Source organism: Aptenodytes patagonicus, chromosome 2 (assembly GCF_965638725.1).
Source record: "Aptenodytes patagonicus chromosome 2, bAptPat1.pri.cur, whole genome shotgun sequence".
NCBI lineage: Eukaryota > Metazoa > Chordata > Aves > Sphenisciformes > Spheniscidae > Aptenodytes > Aptenodytes patagonicus.
The window spans coordinates 20,003,585-20,023,787 of record NC_134950.1 but is presented as its reverse complement, the minus strand read 5'-3'; the positions used below and the strand labels follow the sequence as shown (position 1 = coordinate 20,023,787).

At 41.9% G+C, this 20,203-nt stretch overlaps 1 protein-coding gene across 1 annotated transcript; it reads left to right on the top strand.

The window, feature by feature from the left end:
- The first annotated feature begins 1,492 nt into the window (after positions 1–1,492).
- On the top strand, positions 1,493–16,332 carry TRHR (thyrotropin releasing hormone receptor). Its single transcript, XM_076332152.1, has 2 exons — positions 1,493–2,287; positions 15,925–16,332. Exons 1-2 carry the CDS (start codon positions 1,493–1,495, stop codon positions 16,330–16,332), a joined length of 1,203 nt encoding a protein of 400 aa, XP_076188267.1.
- The last annotated feature ends 3,871 nt before the right edge of the window (positions 16,333–20,203 follow it).

Sequence of the window (20,203 nt, the reverse complement as noted above, 5' to 3'; positions counted from 1 at the left end):
TTACACCATGTGCCTATGCTAATCCTTCTCTCTTAACACTAAAATCTGTTTTGAAATCCAAGTTGCCTTTCCCCAGTTGTGCAACATTTTATTTTTTTGAACCCTTCCTGAGCAAAGAGCAGAAACAATTGCTCTAAATGGAGGAAAAAAAAGGGATTTTAAGGCAGATTTAATCTTCAACATTTTAACACAATAGTATAAGGAGAAACAATGGGTTGAAACACCATGATGGGGAGCTGACAAGGGCTCTTTCACAGACCCCTGAAGAAGGATTTATTATTGTTTCTCTCACTGAGGCATTAAGATTGGCAGCACGTGAGACAGGGAAGCTCTGCATCCGTCTCCAGATGCAGTTGGGCTCGTGCATACTGCTATTGCATCTGTAGGTCTTTCATCAGCACATCTCAAAGTGGTTATTTCCACCAGTCTTTGATTTGTCTGTGGTTTTACACAACCTGACTGAACAAGGAGGAGTTTATTCAACCAGAGGAGACTCTTCATTGAGGAAACGGTGGTGGATTAGTAACACACTGTGTGTGTGTGTGTGTGTGTGTGCACGTGTGTGTCACTGAGTTCATTAAGAAGCAATTTGTGCTCTGATGGTTTCATTGTTGCTGTGCTACAGAAAAGAGCTGAAAGGTCTCGGGAGTGATGACAGCAATAGCAATAGAGGTTTTGAAGAGAATTGTCTGTAAAGTGAAGAAACCCAATTTTTCCTGCTGTTTTCAAAAGTTGGGGTACCTTTCTTTCTGTCAGCTCTGAAGGGACTCTTATAGTTCCCTGCAAAGCAGGAGGCAAGTGTAAATTACCATCACTTTCACAAGGACAGGGACTCGGGGAAAGTCAGAATTTTAGAAATTGGTGTCTTTTTGTTGCCAGTCAATCTCCCCTTTGTTTGCCAGGGTGGATCAATACGATCGATACGTGAGATAGCCGTCTGAGAGCAGAGAGGGAAAGCAGCATGAGGCAGAAAACCTGTGGGGCTTTATAAATCACTCTCCTTTCACCTCCTGCTGCTGTCTCCACCCTCAGTGCGTTGTGACTCCTCCTGGAAAGTGGTGATGCTGAAGTCTGCCTGGACTAGATCAGCTCAGTCCCGTGCAGTGCTTTAGCCAGCTGGCAGTGCAGGAGGGCTCTGCTTTCCCTGCCGCTGCCTCGTCCTCCTCTGCAGGGGGGAAAGCTCCCATCTCCACATGCTGTGTTTTCATGAATGCCTCGAACCGGCTATGAGAAAACAGCTTTGTAACCTGTGTGAATGAGCTGGAATCTTAAAGGGATTAACCTGTCTGGTAATTGCATTTACAAAGACTGAAAGTGCATGTGCTTTTGGGTGAGTGGAGGACAGTACAGGAATGGGACTGTGACTACATGGAGAATGTGCTCTGGGGCTATGGCTTACCCACGCTCTGCTCCACTCACCCTTTTGGAGAGGACCATGGAGAACATGTGCTGAGACCGAGTGCTGGGCAGAAGCAGCAGTGGGCTGGTGAAGATGGAGAATGGCACAGGGGATGAGCAGAACCAAACTGGTCTGCCACTATCAAGCCAGGAGATCGTTACAGCTGAATACCAAGCGGTTACCATCGTCTTGGTCCTCCTGATCTGTGGACTGGGCATCATGGGCAACATCATGGTGGTTTTGGTGGTCCTCAGAACCAAACACATGAGAACTCCCACTAACTGCTATCTGGTGAGTCTGGCCGTGGCAGATCTCATGGTGCTTGTGGCTGCAGGACTACCTAATATCACAGAAAGCCTGTATAGATCCTGGGTGTATGGCTACGTGGGGTGTCTCTGCATCACTTATCTCCAGTACCTAGGGATCAATGCTTCTTCTTTTTCCATCACTGCCTTCACTATTGAGAGATACATAGCCATCTGCCATCCAATCAAAGCTCAGTTCTTATGCACTTTTTCAAGAGCCAAGAAGATCATAATTTTTGTCTGGGCTTTCACCTCCATATACTGTATGCTCTGGTTTTTCTTGCTAGACCTTAACACAGTAGTCTACAAAGACACTACTGTTGTGTCCTGTGGCTACAAGGTGTCCAGGAGCTATTACTCTCCTATCTACATGATGGACTTTGGTATATTTTATGTTGTGCCAATGGTATTGGCGACTGTCCTTTATGGCCTGATTGCTAGAATACTGTTCCTGAACCCCATCCCTTCGGACCCAAAAGAAAACTCTAAGACATGGAGGAATAACGTGGCTCACCAAAGCAAGCCTGTGAATTCCAAGATGACTAACAGGAGTTTCAATAGCACTATTGCTTCTCGAAGGCAGGTAGGAACAGCAGTTTGAAATGGCTTTCTGAAACCTAAAATCTGCTTGTTTTAGAGGTCACTAGTCTAAGCCTGTGGAAGGGGGTAAAACATTCTCCCTTTTTGCTAAGTAGTCAAGCCGAAATTCTGTGATACGTATACACATACATATAAACATGTATTTTTTGTTCTTGCTTATTCATTATTACCTAGTGCTAGGATTGGAAAACAAATAGTCTTTTATTTCCTATATCAAAAAGCAAATAGGAAGTATCAATAAAGAATGAAACATTTTTAACTATAATTTCTTTATACTACAGCCTGTTAGTAATCCTGCCAAATATACAAAGTGACCCTTGAGTTATTTCTGAGATCTGAAGAGAATGAAGTAGCCTGGGAGTTTAGGAGACTTGAGGTTTTGTCCTGACTAAGGCACTATGTCACTCTGCAAATGCAGTCAAGTTGTTGCTTTTCCTGTCTCTAATTCTCCTGTGAAAAGTCTGCTTAAGCAAGTCTGTATATAGAAGTGCTTTGTAAATACTAAGTATCTTTGTTATTCTGTCTCTCATAAAATATTTTTATGTATTGATGGCCCAAAAACGAGGCATAGTTTTGACTAGCTTCTTTTTATATTGTTAAACATGTATGCTGCAATGTGTCATTATACAAGTAGAATATAGTTAGTAGATTAATTTATGGCTATTTGCAATAAACCGTACTGCCTCATACTCACACAGCATGCAGCAGGTAGCACAGTCTGGTGCAGTGCTGAGAAATGCAGGGTGCATCACTTCACAGCTGGCTCTCGGGAGCAGGCTCCGGTTGGGTCAGGCAGCTTGATGCGAGCGTTGGGAAGCGATGCTCCATGCTGAGCGACTTGGCTCACAGCCCTCAGCAGCCTCTGCAAGGCACCCCGGAGGGTCGCTTTGCCAGGCAGGATGCTTCAACCTCCCTGCACTGTACAGTTCCCTCAGGAAACAACACCGAGCCGTGCACCTTTTCAAACAAGCTGAGTGCCCCTCTTGGGTGATGGGTTGAACTTTATATTCTTATTTTATGTAGATTGCTACTGTTTAATGAGAGGCACCGTTTTCCCTTATTATAGAGATGGCACTGACCTCAAAGGTTAACTGAGCTGCCTGCTAGAGCACCGAGCGCTCACAGAGCACTAGAGCCACGCTTTGAAATGCACAGTGGAAACATGTGGGCTAGGATATATTTAATTATGTGTCTCCATTTATAGTAAATAGTCAGATTAGAAGTGTTTAATTTTGTTTTTCTTTGTCCATTAATTAGTAGAGGAAGATAATATGCTTTTCAAGTTCTCAAGATCACTTTAGCATACATGCTTGATTATGTGTGCTTAGCATCATTTGAAAAACTGACAAATCTTTTACATTGAGCATTGCTGAATGTGGATGCTGCTTTATTATGAAACCAAAAAGTGGGATTATAATGTGATGTCTTTTATGTCTTGTATAGACAGCAAAACTTTTTCTAGAAGCCCAAGTAACCTGACGGTTTAAAGTAGCATCATTATGAATAAAGCTAGCATTTGCATATAGTACAACATAGGAAGTAAAGCCAGGATAGTGTGGCATTATTAGTAATATTTTTAATAGAATAGCAAACAATATATAGCAAAATATAGCCAGTGGTGTAAAATGGGAAAACACAAGTCCATATTCAAAAAATCTAAAATCTTAGCAGTTAGTAAGACACACAAGTGAAAATTTCCTGCTGCGCTGGCAAAGGCATGTATAGCTGGTGGTATAGTTTGGCCTCATAATGAGTTCTGCTGTCATGTAAAACTGTCTATATGCCTTCCCAGAATTGTGCTTGCACTACAGTGATGGAGTTACATATGATGTCCAGCATGTGATCTGTAGAAAAAGTGACTGAAAATGTGGTGTACAGTTCCTACTTCTGTGGCAGTTCTCATATTTATCCAAGAACACTTCTACAAAATGAAATTCGTGCATGTTCCTGTGGTGGGTTGGCTCTGGCTGGCAGCCAAACGCCCACCCAGCTACTTGCTCATTCCCCCCCACAGCAGGATAGGGAAGAAAAATGGGAAGAACAGGAATAAGAAAGCTCGTAAAGACAGGGAGATCACTTACCAGTTACTGTTGTAGGCAATGCAGACTTGACTTGGGGAAAACTAGTTTCAATTATTGACAATTTGTTGCCTCTTGTTGTAGCCATAAGTTACACTCAGTCCCTTCCATGAGGCAGTCGGCAGTGCGGAGGAGTTGTGGTCGGGTTGCAGAGGTTTCTCACTGCCACTTCTTCCTTCTCACTCTTTTCCTCTTTTTCAGTGTGGGTCCTCCATGGGCTGTAGTCCCTTCATGGGGTGCCTGCTTTGCTAAGGAGTGCCTCCTCTGACTTTGGTGTTCCCTCTGCTGTTTCTCACTCATTTCTTCCCTTCTCTTCTCTCTCTCTCTTTTTCCAGTTTTTTTGCCATTTCTTAAATATGTTTTCACAGAGGCACCACCAGCTTGGCTAACGGGCTCAGCTGTGTCCTGTGGTGGGTCTGTTGGAGCTGGATGGAACTGTCTGTGTCCAGCATGGGGCAGCCCCAGGCCTCTTCTCAGAGAGGCCACCCCTGCAGCCTCCTCATTGTCAAAACCTGGACATGGACATTCAATACAGTTCCATTGAGTGATTATGATTAAGTATTATTATAATTAAGCTATTATGAGCTGACATTTGTATAATATACCAGAATGAAACAGTAAGTTAGATAGGTTTCCTCAAGCTTCATGAAGGTTTAACTCAGGAATTTCATAACCATTTTTGATGATGATTAATCCAACATGGCAGTATGTGAATTGATTTACCCACTTGTATGACCTGGATTGCTTGACTAATCTGGATTTAGCTTAACGCAGACTGCCAGGTCATACCATTTTCTTTAATTTTCTTGGGACTTCCCATTACCTCATCTACATTTTGAAAGTCTTCCATTGTTAAAAATGGTCAAAACTTGTTTTTTACCTAAGTAAGAAAGCTTTTTGTCCCCTACCTTTTCATACAATGGCTGTGTTTTGGTTGAAGAGCACTATCTGAAGCTGTTTCCAACTCATGGCTGAAATAGATACCATCGTCTTATTGTTTTTTAGACTTTTTATTTTTAACCTATATTATTGTGTTAACATATAGCTATCTGTACTGTCAGCTTTGTGCTTCTATATCAGCTTCCAAGAATTAGTCTTCTGTATACAGTCAATACTTTCTATTGGGAGTCATACAGTTATGCAATTTCAATTGTTTTCTTCAAAAATGGCTATACATAACTTAGGTTTCTGATATGAGAGTCAGCCCAGAATTAGAAGCTGATGGACTGAAAATGTGAAGAATCATAGAATCATTAAGGTTGGAAAAGACCTCTAAGATCATCGAGTCCAACCGTCAACCCAACACCACCATGCCCACTAAACCATGTCCCTAAGCGCCTCATCTACACGTCTTTTAAATACTTCCAGGGATGGTGACTCAACCACTTCCCTGGGCAGCCTCTTCCAATGTTTAACCACTCTTTCAGTAAAGAATTTTTTCCTCACGTCCAATCTAAACCTCCCCTGCCGCAACTTGAGGCCATTTCCTCTTGTCCTATCGCTTGTTACTTGGGAGAAGAGACCGACACCCACCTCGCTACAACCTCCTTTCAGGGAGTTGTAGAGAGCGATGAGGTCTCCCCTCAGCCTCCTTTTCTCCAGGCTAAACAACCCCAGTTCCCTCAGCCGCTCCTCAGAAGACTTGTTGTCCAGACCCTTCACCAGCTTCGTTGCCCTTCTCTGGACACGCTCCAGCACCTCAACATCCTTCTTGTAGTGAGGGGCCCAAAACTGAACACAGTATTCGAGGTGCAGCCTCACCAGGGCCGAGTACAGGGGCACGATCACTTCCCTACTCCTGCTGGCCACACTATTTCTGATACAGGCCAGGATGCCATTGGCCTTCTTGGCCGCCTGGGAACACTGCCGGCTCATGTTCAGCCAGCTGTCAATCAACACCCCCAGGTCCTTTTCTGACAGGCAGCTTTCCAGCCACTCTTCCCCAAGCCTGTAGCGCTGCATGGGGTTGTTGTGACCCAAGTGCAGGACCCGGCACTTGGCCTTGTTGAACCTCATACAATTGGCCTTGGCCCATCGATCCAGCCTGTCCAGGTCCCTCTGCAGAGCCTTCCTACCCTTGAGCAGATCAACACTCCCGCCCAATCCAAAAGCAACTGGATTCAACACCTCGGATGCTTCCTTGCACCTGGCACTTATGCAGGGAGCAGGGCAAGAGAGGAACAACCCTGATGTGGCATCTAGAATAGCTCTATGCTCAGGGGGGAAGTAAATATAGTGTAAAATAACCATTTCCTCAAAACTGTGGAGGACAGCTACCTGAGCTGAGGCAAGGTGGGGGTGAGAAGCTCAGTAGTGAGATAAACAGGAGGGAGGGAGGTGGCTACTGCCGAAGGAGAATAGATGGACCATGTTCAGTTTCATTAGAACAGATATTTTCAGTATCTAACATAAACAGATAAAACACCAGCACTGAAGGGGAAGAAAAGTGGCCAGGTGGTCAAAGGACTTCTGTTTTCAAAACAGAATGACAATTTAGAGCATTCTATGATTTATAAAGAAGGCCTGGAATATATTTTAGAATGGTAAGTCAAGCCTATTTTAACATATTTTTCATGTGAGATGCCTAGGGATGAGCTCAGAATGAAGCTATAATACATCTCCAATGAATGAAAATCAGCTCTTCCAGTTAGAAAGTGGTCCTCTGCTTACTTGTTCCGTTCCCTGCCTTCACCCTCCCATCCACATGATTTAAAAGTCACTGAATTAGTTCTAGGAAACATTTATTTCGTTTCAATGTTTGGAAAGCTAACAGGAACAAAATCTCTTTACTAAAGGATCAATACCCCCATATCAACAACCACCAATGGACAAAGCCTTCAAAGTACTCTTCAGGGTCCCCCGAAGTTTTCATTCAAAGCACTGCAAGACAAAACTGAACAGGGAAGACAAGTAAAAAAACCAGGTACAAAAAATCAGTCCTTTTTTTTAAAATGTTGAAAGAGAGGGAAAGGCACAAAATAAGCTTTCTTTTCTCATAAAGTATCTCCATTTCCAACACATTTTTGTTTCACTGAACAACATCTGTTACCGCTGATATTGGACAACTACTGAAATTATGAGTTATTTGTTTACACTGCAAACTAAAGTTCTATTGAGTAAAGGAGCACCAATACGTACCTATAGGATGTGTCAAACTCCATTCTTACATCCACTTCTGAAGAGCTAAATCAATCCCACTTGTGCAATATTTATTCTGTTTTCCAGAACTGTACTGGGTAGCAGGGTTCGATAGATGTATTTTAAAGGTTTTCAAAAACAAAACTGGTTTTATTTGACAGTCAGGCACTCCTTCGTACATGGGAATCCATTTCCAATTCACTTTGTTTTTCCCATCAGGCTCCCAGTGTCCTAGAAGGAACAGAAACCAGTTCATTCTGCCTCTTTGTCAGAAGCTAAATACAGCTGATCCACTCTTAATGGAAAGCAATAAGAATCATTTATTGCCTTGCAGAGCTGTTGATCAGCCACTACAAGTCAGTAGGCAACACCTGACTCTCCTGAGGGAAGACCTCTGCCAGAAGAAGGCGAGATATTGGTATGCTCCATTTTCAGAGGAATCAGCTTGGGCTCAAGGCTACGTGGTGTTAGGCCCTGAGGAATCAACTAGTGTTAAGCTTGGTTTTAGTATTGAAACATGCAGGTAAACCTTCAAGCATGTGTTTAGTTTGTCACTTAAAGAAAAATCTTAAACACCTATTAGGTCTGATGGAGCTGGTGATGACTGTGTTGAATGGGCTTTCAGCTATGCTTTGCAAAGGAAATAACCTTGCTAGACTGAAGCTCCCGTACAGTTGACCAATACTGTGGGAAAGCGTTTGACTGCCTATAGGGGGGTCTCAGTGACAAAGAAACAGTGACATAATGTTTTTTGCCACAGAAGATTAGGAGAAAATGAAAAGGTGACTAAGAGTAAGGTTAGACCTCTTTGATCACAGAGGAACTATCGCGTATTTCTGCTGAGTGATTTACACAATTTGAACCTGAGAAAACAGAATGAAGTAGTCCTGGTGAACAGAAGGGAAGGTGAGAAAGCAAAATTTTCCAGCACCCTCCAGTTGAACCCAGGTCACAGTAGCTGAAACATGGGTGAAAACTGCATGTAGTGGCAATGAATATTGAAAGTGGATGTTTTAAGATATAAGCAAGTAGCAGTATAACATCCTGATTCCTTTCATCAGTAAGAGATTGGCTGCTGATTTCAACACAGCCGATATTTTAGTGGCATTCTTCTTTATGGTGTTTCATGGTCTCTGAAATTGTTTGAGATTTCAACATAAACCAGCCAAGGCAAGAAGCATTCCTACCTCTACTTCCCATTAGATATACACTTCATAAGGGGCTTTTACAGACTTTTCCCTTAGCCTTTGTGAAATTGCATTTCTCAAAAAGCAAAGGGACTGAAGATGGTTTTGGTGTAGTTTTTCATTTAACAGGCTTTAAAGTGCAGTGAATAGACTGTGACAAGAGGGTCAATCAGAAGTGCATGATGGTGGAAGAGTAGACAGGAGCTGGTTTCAAATACTTCATTTTTTACTTCAGAAAAGAGCATGATTCCAAAAGTGCTTTAGCAATAGAAACCCTCACTCCCCTGAAGATTTTTTTTTTCCAAGTTTGAAGAAAACTGGTCTAGATATGTCTGAGTTACAGCTTACCATGATTGGAATAGTTAAAGTATGTCTGACATCTCTTTCTTGGTTACTTTTTCTCTCCTAAGCCATGGGAAAGGCGAAAAAGGTTGTGAGACTATTAAGAAAAGTATCACATAAGCTTGCCCTCCTTTCATTCCTGTCTAGGCATCTCCATGTGGACACTGAGACAGGGGCTGATACTGGGCTTGACAGACCTTTGGGCTGACCCAGTATGGACATTTGTATGTTTTTGTGGGAATTGATTAGCAGTTCCAGTATTGGCTGTTCCATGGATCCAAAGGATCATGAGCCAACAAGGGCCTTTGTCCCAGATCCCTCAGGACCTTAGATTAAAAAAAATTCCCTCCAATACTTTGTTATAATTTCACAGAATCGCTGAGGCTGGCAGGCATCTCTGGAGATCATCCAGTCCAACCCCAGTGGTAGTACCGCTTTCAGCAGTGCTGTGGTAGGCTGAAGACATCTGGTTTGTTAGTCTACTAGGTAGCTGTTTTTCTGCCACTTTGTTTTAGTTTCTTTATTGCAGTTGCAAAGGCAGATGCAACAGTTAGATCTCTTATTTTTCAGGCACGCATATGATGATTGCATTAGCTTACCAATTTGTGTCTTTGCTATTTCAAAATGGCCTGTTATTGGTACTCGCAAACCATCCACATTGTTAAATCTTCCAGAAAACACATTCACTGACTACATCCTAATCAAAATGCATAGCAATTGAGCAAACATTAACTGCTGTTACAGGCATTTATCGCACATAAATAGTAACGTGTGTCATAAATTCAATATGGAAAACATACAAGTGCCTGTACCAAAGGTTTGACCAGATTGTCCATTACCAAAAATCGCAGACAAACCAAATTCAATATAACCAGCTCATTGCCTCTATCAAGCAGCAGTTCATATTCAACTTACATTCACACACGTTACAGTTTCAACTTTACACACGCCTGAAATTCAAGCTAATAATTCTTTAGTCTTTACTTATAGTCTTCCTTTCTGTATCTTTACACCATAAAGTACCATAAGTATCAAAATAAATCTCAAAACTTCTTTTTCTTTGCTTTTTCATATACAGCACCACCACAATTCCACTTACTTCTAAACTTTCATTGCTTACAGAAATAAAAGAAATAATTGTTCCTATTTGAACTTTGGAAGGTTTAGCCACTTATTTTATAGTTGCTGTTTAGGACAATGAATTCAGAGCAGATGTGTACCTGTGATGCTAAAAGTTGAAGGTTGATCACATTTTCCCCTCTTGTCCATTTTAGGCATTCTATTCCCAAATCTTTTATTAAAAAGACAAGAAGGAAAGAACAGTTTCATTTCATGAATAGAAAATGTGTTGTTCAAAGTATTCAGAGCAGATTTCATAATAAAACAAAGGTTCGCTAACAAGTTACAACAACGAACATTAAATGTTTCTTTACAGCATACGGTACAAGGGAGAAAAGCTATTTCTGCCCCTTTTTTTTTCCGTGGGTGCTTAATTTTGCTAACAGTGCTTCTTTTTTTCTAGTAGCACAGGTATTAGGATCTATCAGCATTTCTAAAATGTTAATGCTTTTTCTTCTGAAAATTTGAATAATTTTTTTCTGCTCAGAAGCAAGAAAATGTCCTGAAGACCCAGGCATCGCGGGAAGGAAGAAGAGAGTGAGAGAACTTAAAACTGAAGGACAGAAAAGGGATTTGCCTTTACAGGAAAACTTTGAAAATGTGGGGAAAATTAAATCCTTTTCTAAGAGTACTTGTTCTGTGAGCTACCTTGGCAAGCAGCTTATTACCTTTTAAAAGAGAGCAAGAGGCCCCGGGGAAGCAGATAGGAATACAAGGAAGCAACCTGGTCCCCTTTTATAGCAGCTAAGAGCCCACACATTGGCTGGCTGATGTGCTCATGGAATCACAACCTGAGCTGTGTGCTTCCTTTTCTCTTTCTCATATGCCTTTTCCTCATTTGTCTGGTCCCCCACATCCTGGTTCTGGCTGTGCTGATCTCACTCACACTTCCATTTTATCCCACCTAGCTCAGCCAACAGATCCCAGATTTTTTTCTTGTCCATCCCTAATATGAACACTGAATTACATATCTGCAGGTAGATTTCATACTTTCCCCAAAGGAATTCCTAGTTTCCTTGGCTATCAAGGGGACTGTGAAAAATAAATACATCCTTAGATAGCAAACATGTTTTGTTTATACTTGGGATGGGATCCAACTCACTTAACATTATGCATATCTCACAAAGTTAGTTGCTTAGTCCAATCAAATCATCTAAGGTCCCTCCATGGTCAATTAAAAAAGGTAGGTTACCCTCTAGAGAAAGTCCTCTCTTAGACATTGATGCAGTATGTGATCACCTGCCCCCACTAGAGAAATCCCTCTGTTCTCTCACAGCAGAGCAAGCACAGATTCCAGTTTGCAATGCAAGATAAGTTTTGCATGGCTTACGTGAAATCCTCAATCATATTGCTTAGCTTCACTTGCAGTGTTATTATATCAAGACATTAATCCTTTTATTTATTTAATCCTCCTCCTCATTGTACAACTTCTTTTGGATTATAAAATCACCGACTGGCATATACAATCTCTGTGCATTGCAATGAACACCAAGCACAAGAAAGAGAGATACTATTACATGCCTTTAAAACACCAGAGTGACTCTATGGCACAGTAACTTAGTAAATATGGCTATGACTTTTACCTATCAATGTAAGAAAGATTAATATTCAAAGGAGAAGGAAGCAACTACCAAGCTGTTAGTACCACGGTAATGAAAGTGTCTCGTAAAAGCACTTTCTTAGAATGACAAGGTTTTGGAGCAGGAAGGAAGAGAATACCAATTCAGAATTAAAATATTGGGAATCTATTTAGTAGAAAACATTTTAAATATTTTTCAGAACATTCTCATAAACCAAAAGATAGGGCTTGAAAAGTGGTTGCATGCAGCCAGGAACATATTCAATCTCAAGCACTTTGCTATCACTCAAAGTACACTTGAAATTTGGACTAAAATGGATTTGCTCAAAGCCTTTTAATCATGTTTTCAGTCTCCTTAACTAACAATAATTTGTACTCTGAGTATAGGATACGCAGTGCACATCCACAAGAAAAGAGCAATCAATGTATGCTTGCCTTCACCTGAGTAATGAATGAGGATGCTAGTGCCTCTGCTTTCAGGGAGCTTTGGTGTACAGTAACAGGTAATAAAAAGCAGTTTTTTAAAAAAGTTTGTCCTCTTAGCACTCCACTGACATCAAATAATTAGCCCCCCCCAAATGATGTTTGGTTATGTTTCATATGAAGTGATTTGAAAAGAATGTGGCAGTTTACTTAAGCAAAGTGGACCAAACTTTCCTCTAAGCTATTTCTGTGCAGCCCCATCAATCCCACTGAAGATTTTTGGTGTGGATAAGAAAGCAGCTTTGGTCTAAATCATGTGTTTAGAAGCTGGGTTCATCTGTAAAGGCAAATTCAGGTGTGAAAAAAGTCCAGGGCGTGCTTGCAGCGCCTTTGGGTCAGAAGCCCTGAGGGGTGCCTCCGCCTGCAGTGGGGTGACAAGCCCTACGGCCACACTGGGAACAAAGTGAGAGGTGCCAGAGCACCTTCTAGGAGCTGCTGCCATTTGCACAAAGGTCATGCTCTGAAGTGGATGGGCATGAAAACTCACTGCCTCCAGAGCCAGCTTAGGGAGGTTTTACCAAAGATCAAATAGTTATCTGAACTCAGGGCCTTGCAGTTGGTCTCAGAGACACAACCACTACCAGTCAGATGGATCAGGCAGCTGAATTTCTGCCTGGCAATACAGAGCTTGTGCCAGATTTCTGATTTTTGGCAGCTTTGGAAGGACATGCACTGCAGCCAGTTTAAAATTATGGTGACTTCTTCTTATTAGCCTGCACTGACTGAACCACCAAAAGGTGCCACCAAAGTGGTGCCATCCATGGCCACATGCTTCTGCCTCTTCTCTTGCACTGATTGTAGACTCCGTGGTGGTGTATGGGTACATGAGTTGGATCATTACCCTGAGCAAACCGAAAACCAGCTCTACAGAGAAGTGCTTAGTTTTCAGTTGGACCAGCAGTCTGACCTGACCCATGCCCTCATTGCTGGGGCCAGCACAAGGAGGGAAGTGAAAACAGGATTGCTTTTTTAGCTGCAATCACAGGTTACTTGGGCTTCAGTTTATGTCAAGACCAGAAAATGAGGGAGTCTGAGTGCTGCTGACAAGACAATGCCTTACCTGGCATAAAGCCTGACAGTGCGAAGCTAACCTCTTGGCATTTTTAAACACATTCAAACCTGCAGACTGTATTGATCTCAGCTCAGGGCACTTTGTGCTGTGACCATGATATTTTTATCTGGTGCTAAGAGCCAGTTCTAATATATTGTCAAATCACAGCCTCAGTAAGCTGAACATGGCAGCAGTACAAGCTAGTGGTATTAGATAGAAGGAAAATGCACATCAAGCTGCCAGTACACATAAATTCAGCTAATAGTTTGCACACTACATACATATATGTCTTTGAGGCATATAGGACCCAGTCACTTGAAGAGTAACAGCCTTTTTTTCATTGGTGTAAAGTATTAGTTGTGTGACTCTAAAATATCCCCTTCCTGACAGTAAGATCAATTTATTTCTAGTTCAATCCAGGAATCAGACTGACAGCTGCACCATTGTAAGTGATTCTCTGAGCAATTGTTCTTTAAAGACATACTCAGAAGAAATGTAAATTGCCAATGATCAGTAGGTATGATAACAGAGTCCCCCACTGAGCTTCTGGTAGCAAAGTACTTTGATGCCTGTGTAGACTATTACTTGAGCTGATGCAACACATCTGTTAGTTGGGCCCAGTCCCATTCTTAATCCAAGCTCCACAAACGGTTACTTTCTTCCTTTAAATGTGAATTATTTTCCGTGATGAATGATAATTCTCAGTTGAATGGATTTGCTCAGTTTGGAGGCGCAGGCTGGAGCTGAGCTGGAGGGAGGCCACAGCAAGTGAGGAGTCCTGAGTCTTCCTCAGCCAGAGCAGGTCAGCACTGGGTCACCTCACTCCCTGCAGCCATGTTCACAGGACTGGTCCTTCTAGAAGTGATTCAGAGATAAGGAAAAATCATCCTTTCAGCTACCTGAGACATTCACATTTGCATTTTGCTCTATTACGATGATTGTTTGTGCACAGCAAACAAGAAAAGCAGTCTAGAAGTCATAAGAAAATGTATCAGTCAAGTGACAAAAGAGGAGATAATATTTCTCAGTCTCATTTTTTACTTCTACTGAACACACCTGTAGGGAAAACAAAAGTGAGGGTGAAGGGAGGAGGATTATAAGATAAAATTGTAGCCTTTGAATATGTACATTTAAAGATAGATAGATAAATAAAGATATATCCATTTGTAGAGTAACTTTGCTCTTCATTCCATTCTTTTTCATAATATCTATAACAAAAACAACAAACTGGGTTATATGTGTATGTGTCTTTCTAGATAGCTAGAAGAAAATACATCCCTTAGGCAATGAGATTGCAGGCTTTCTATATAATGAGCTATCTGATCAGAAGACGAGAATTATATACTCTCTTATAACTTCAAACTAAAAAACACACCTAAAACTAGCATGTATAAATGAGTGATTTTAGTGGACTTATATGTCTGTCCCCCTGGAATCAATTGAAACTCTCATCGATCTTCATCTATCCTTTCTGCAAAGAATGAAATTATAACCCATACAGCCACAATGTATCCTGTGGTTACAGGAGTTGCTGTTTCATTGAAGTATAACTTCAGGTACCCAGAAAGAAGGAATAAAGCAAAGGTAAAAAGAAGTTCTTTAAACTAACCTGTCAATAGGCAACAACAGTTTTATGTCAAGAAGAAAGGCAAATAGTAAAAAAAAACCACAATCAAAAGAAGCAGTTGTAGCTCACCAAAATCAGTGCCAATGCTTTCCAGTTCATGCACACCCAGTTAACCAAGTCATCTCCTGACCTACGTGAGGCCGTGCCACCATACTATCCCACTGTCACATCTCACTGTACTTGCTACCTTGTTTATCAACATCTTTCAAACTTCTTTTAATGTAGAGACTAGGGCATACTATATATACTAGAATTAAATTATTTACAAGACAAAGACTCCTTTTACAGTGGGTTTTTTTCCTAATTTTTTAATTATTTTTTGTTCATTTCATGTCAGCTATTCTGAGTATCCCCAAAGGTTGTTTTTTTTCTTTACTTGAAACAAATTTACACAATAGATGAAAGTTCTTATAATAATGAAGTTTTATTGATAATCCTTTTTTTCCCGGCTCTGTAAACTTTAATTGGCATTTCAGAGTAAACTTCAAATAATGAAGATCTAATTAAATATTGAGGATTTGAGGAATAGGAATAAATCTCTTTTTTTTTTTTTTTTTTTTTGCATTACTTTTGGCTTTTGGAAATTCTTTTAGGGTGCCTATTGAAGCAGATAATCTAAATAGGCTTCACGTTCAATTACTCTACAGACTATACTAGTCTAAAGGAGTAGATCTAATGTGGTTGGAAAAAATGGCTTTAGACCCCTTCTTTTCCATTTGAATCAACACCTCCTTCCAGCTTGAGAAGCTGCAAATTCTCAGGTCTGTAACAATTAGCTTACTGGGATGTCACCTAGAAAGAGTCATTTAACAAAAACTAGGAGGAATCTGGAGCCAGGTTTTTTTGTTCTTCTTACTGTAGAAAACATTTCTGAATCAAATATTGATCAGAAATTCCCAGCTGAAGAATCTGTCCGTAGTTTTGCTTTGGCCCTAGAGACGTAGGAATGCACATGTTCCTTCCAAGATGAGTCCTAACCTTCTACCCCTCTTCTGTCTACCTCTGTGTTCCCCCAGGTTACCAAGATGTTGGCCGTGGTGGTAGTCCTATTTGCATTTCTATGGATGCCCTACCGCACGCTGGTGGTGGTCAATTCCTTTCTCTCCAGTCCCTTCCAAGAAAACTGGTTCCTGCTATTTTGCAGAATCTGTATTTATTTAAATAGTGCCATCAATCCTGTAATTTACAATCTCATGTCCCAGAAATTCAGAGCAGCCTTCAGGAAACTCTGCAACTGCCAGCAGAAACAGGACAAGAAACCGGCCAACTACAGCATGGCCCTAAATTATAACGTCATCAAAGAGTCGGATCACTTCAGCACTGAACTAGAAGATACTACCGTCACCAATAGCTATCTGTCCTCTGTAAAATTGTCCCTTGGTGATCCATGTTTGTCATCTGAGGTAACAGTTAATACATTTTAATGTTTGGTGTATAGTCCTCATGAAGCAGAGCATGTTCACGTGCACGGGGCTGTGATGGGATAGTTTTCGTCTGGGGTGGTGCAGCAAAGGACCAGGGAAGGCTGGTGGTGACAGATGATGCACCACCAAAAAGGGCAAGTTCACTGCATGGCGGGGAGGGAGAACTGCCCAGCTCTGCAAAGTGATGCTCTCAGAGTGCCTTGTGCCCAGCATGATGTGACCGGGAGGATCTGCAGTATGGTAGAATGATGCTGAGAAACATGTAGGTTAAGCCTTACTCCCTGAGGAGTAGAGGGCAATGGTGGAGTATCAGAGAGTGGTGCTCGGGCACGGTGCCTCACATAAGCGTCTGGCAGGAGGGTGGGCACTGGTGTCTGAGCTCAGTGATTCCTCCTGGACTATGCTCTGGCTGCCTGTGAGAGGGCAATGGGGCATTTTCTTGTACCTCACCCCCGGTTCCAACTTGGGGTTAGCTAGGCCAGTGCCACCACACAGCTGGACCGAAAAGACACAGAACTCCCACACACCAGCACTCTGGTACTGAGAGTGCTGAAAGCCACATCCATTTCCATGCTACCTGCATCATCCCCGTATGTAGCACAACTTTCTAACCCAGCTGTCTTCTACATGATGATGCATATTACTGTTTTCACAATGCTTTTTTACATAATACTACCTAAATGCTGGTCATAATCCTGTATACCTTAGCTCTTACAATATAGATGATCCACAGAGAGACTTAGTTTTTCATTTCCTTTTGCAGATGATATGAAAATGAAAAATATTTCTTTCTCAGTTTGCTTCTTCTCTCCTAACTTTCAGGCCTGAAGCCCACGTTCTGAGTATGTAGTCATATAAAACATTTGGATGCTCTGTTCCCACCAACCTGTATGAAATGTAAAGGCATTTCTGCTCACAGAATTGCAGGAGTTACCATATATCTCTACACACCTGTCTGCATCCTACAAGAAAAAGCAGCCTCTTGGGAGTGAAAAGAATATACTACTGAGTCTAACTGAACAAAGCACTTAACACAACATAACTTTAAACAGGTGAGTTGGCTTCAGTGGAATACCTAAATCCTTCATCTCATGTATTGGCCAAAGAGTGGTCTGTGCTCTCTGAAAGAGCAAGGCTGCCCAGGACATCTCCACGGACACAGAGCGGGGCAGCGGATGATGCTCCCAGTGCAGGTGAGAGGTGAGGAGAGGAGCTGCCCTCCTGCATGGCTGCTGCGTGTCCCAGGAGTGCTCACACTGCACTGGGCAGTACCAGCAGGGCCCGTCCAACAGCAGCCAGAACCGCTGCCAATTACAGTAATTATCCACCACTGACTCCCTCATTCCACAGCAGTGCAAATCTAATTGCAGGCATCATAACACGCTTTAACAAGCAGATATCTGATGGCAAAGAGCATGAAATCTTTTTTTTTTTCTTTTTTTTTTTTTTACCTGGAACAACATGAAATAGGAAGACCATTCAATGAACTCACAGCAGCGAATAAACAAATTAAAAAGTCAGTAGGAAGCTTTAAAAAAAATCTTATTTTTTTCAGCAAGCTAGTTTATAGATGTACCACTTTAAAGGTAAGTCTCAGCTAATACTGAATCCCGTCTGCACTTGACAGGTATTGAAGAGTACTGGACAGGCTTTTAGTAGTTAATTTTGCCTTGGTTTAACAGTAATTGTGTCTCAGACCGCTACAGGGGTTTATAGCTTCAATATAGATAATATCTAGGGAAAAGAGGAAAATTTAGTGAAAAATGCCACTTTTTTTCATTTTTTGTCTCAAAGGTTATCCATTAGAATACTTCAGGACATCATAAAAAACTGTTTTGAAAGATTGATTGGCTGTATATTTGGCTGGAAAGAGAAAATACTGTGAAAGCATTGCTACATTTTCTTAATTTTTCTAGTTCATTGTAATGTTCCCCTTACATGATGACCTTTAGCATTCGTTTTGATAATCTGAAGCCAAACACAAAAATTTATGTTACAAAAGATCAGTTTCTAGGCTGTACTCACCCTGCCCGCTCTGGCTGCAGCTGAGATTACCGATCTCCAAGGCTCATCCCTGTTCCCTGCGAGAAGTCACCATGGCTTCCCATTTGCCAGCATAGTTGCTTGCATGCTCTTCCTGCACAGCCGGTGACAAGCAGCCTGGGGCCACAATCTCCCCGATCCCCAGCTGCAGTCTGAACTCAGTGTATCACTTTGGCTTTGCTGTAGACCAACTCATGTTCTTGCTAGAATTATATTTTCCCATTCCTGCGCAGCAGTAACAGAAACTCAGGAAGGTGCCTGCATGTTCTTGTTTGTTATGAAAGTTTTGCACAGCTTTTGTACATGACATTTAAAAAGCTGTGAAAAAACTAATTGTTCTAGTAAAAATCCTATCCAGTGTGGGATAAAAGAGGTATCCTCACTAACACTGTAAGGCTTTCCTATCCAGTTTTTCTTTGCACATACAGCCACTTCCCCAATTCAAACCACTTCACTTACATTCAGCCATATCTGCAAACTTAAAGAGAACTGAAAAGACCCCGATAGCTCTTAGATTTCAATTTCAATACAAACTCATGTCTGCTGCATCCAAAAGGCTCCATTTGATGTTCTCTGAATAGCAAGGAGGAAGGGAACACCTCTATCCTGCTCAGTCTGCATCCTTGCTTTAACGTCTGTTTTAACCTTGCAGAGCTCCACAGGTACTTTCTAGCTCGGCAGAGTGATGGCAGGGCATGGAAGGGACCAGCAGCAGGAGGTTTTTAACCAGCAGTACAGACATGACAAACTTACTCCAGAAAGTCCTTTCTATCTTTTATTTCCATCAGCCCTTGCCTTTTCATTTTGGCAAGCAGAGGGAGTGAGACCATGGGGGTATCCTGCTTCTTGAGACTCTTACCTCACATTATGGGGAGTCAGTTTTAAAACCAGGCAGAACACCATACCAGACGCAGGCTGTATGCTGGAGCCTCTCCTCCGCAGGCGCTGGCAGAGCCTTGGCTGGAGCAGAGCCGGCAGCTGAACCCGTGCGGGCTGTCTTGCAATGTTTTCTAAATCCTCTGCGCTGGGGCCCACACAACTGGAAGGGGGATGTTTGTTGCTTTTAAAATAATAAGGAAAAAAATAAAATGACAAAGTCGCATGGCAGCCAAGCGGGCAAAGCTGACCAAGGTTCAAGAGTCAAAAGAGAATACTACTAATGTTACTCTGGAGGGAGTACCTAGCAATTGTATCTCATAAATACAATACTATAGCAGTCACATACACTTTGAACAAACCTTTTCTTTGTAGGGCTTGATGTGAAATTACAGTTCTATGGCATTTTACTGCTCACACTTGCTTAAAGCTACAGCTTGCCACCATAAGGAGAAGTCAAGGAGAGGTACCACAACCTCTATAACATTTCCTCCAAAGCAACTGTCACAGTAAAATGAAATTATCTGGGAAATCTTACACAGGCATTTATATGTACTTAGCCAAGAGACACATTCAGAATAAAAGCAAGTTCCTGTACCTGACTGAGCAAAGCCTTCATGTGCAGTCAGCCAGCACCACTCGCAGCTGATCAAAGCGGATCCCCGGGTTGATACCGGAGGGAGAGGGTGCGGAGGCGGCTGCCGGTGGGGCCGGCACATGGAAATCCTTTCACTCTACAAATACTGTTATCAGTTAGGCATCTATCGAGTGCTTGCAGACCAGCCCGTACCTCCCAGACTTTCTAAAGAGGTGCCAGAACTAAGTCTTTTTCTTACATAAAAAGCGAGCAGACCTCCAGGACAAGTGGGAGGCAATGAGAATGCATGCCACAGAAACCTGGTTATACTGTTGTGAGCACAACTGGCTGAGCTAAGAACTGAGATAAGTATTC

What these genes read in the sequence shown, in the direction of transcription:
- TRHR (XM_076332152.1), top strand. Translation starts at nt 1,493, where the DNA reads ATGGAGAATGGCACAGGGGATGAGCAGAACCAAACTGGTCTGCCACTA. An exon ending in CTATTGCTTCTCGAAGGCAG is followed by an intron (nt 2,288 to 15,924) that starts GTAGGAACAGCA and finishes GTGTTCCCCCAG; the next exon opens with GTTACCAAGATGTTGGCCGT.